This window comes from Penaeus monodon, chromosome 23 (genome assembly GCF_015228065.2).
Source record: "Penaeus monodon isolate SGIC_2016 chromosome 23, NSTDA_Pmon_1, whole genome shotgun sequence".
In the NCBI taxonomy this organism is placed as follows: Eukaryota; Metazoa; Arthropoda; class Malacostraca; order Decapoda; family Penaeidae; genus Penaeus; species Penaeus monodon.
The window spans coordinates 25,779,884-25,780,097 of record NC_051408.1 but is presented as its reverse complement, the minus strand read 5'-3'; the positions used below and the strand labels follow the sequence as shown (position 1 = coordinate 25,780,097).

The following is a 214-nucleotide window of genomic DNA, read 5'->3' as shown; positions in this document are numbered from 1 at the left end:
ATAAAGGTTCTTTGAAGATGATGCCTGAATATTGGTCCCGCAGGAGGTGGAGTTCGCCGTGGGCCCGTTCACTATCACCCCCGAGAGGGAAACCGTGTGCGATTTCTCATGGCCCGTGCACAGCGACAACCTCGCCCTCATCATGGTCAGGCCCGGACTTCAGAATGATGTCAGCGGCTTTCTCAAACCATTTTCCTGGGTTGTAAGTGTAGAA

At 53.3% G+C, this 214-nt stretch overlaps 1 protein-coding gene across 1 annotated transcript in view; it reads left to right on the top strand.

Annotated features, from left to right (window-relative positions):
• The window catches only part of LOC119588191 (glutamate receptor 1-like), a 36,914-nt gene that overhangs the window by 5,598 nt on the left and 31,102 nt on the right, over positions 1–214 (top strand). Inside the window, exon 2 of the mRNA XM_037936894.1 lies at positions 44–202. Coding sequence (XP_037792822.1) covers positions 44–202 — 159 coding nt within the window. The remainder of the gene's footprint in view (positions 1–43; positions 203–214) is intronic.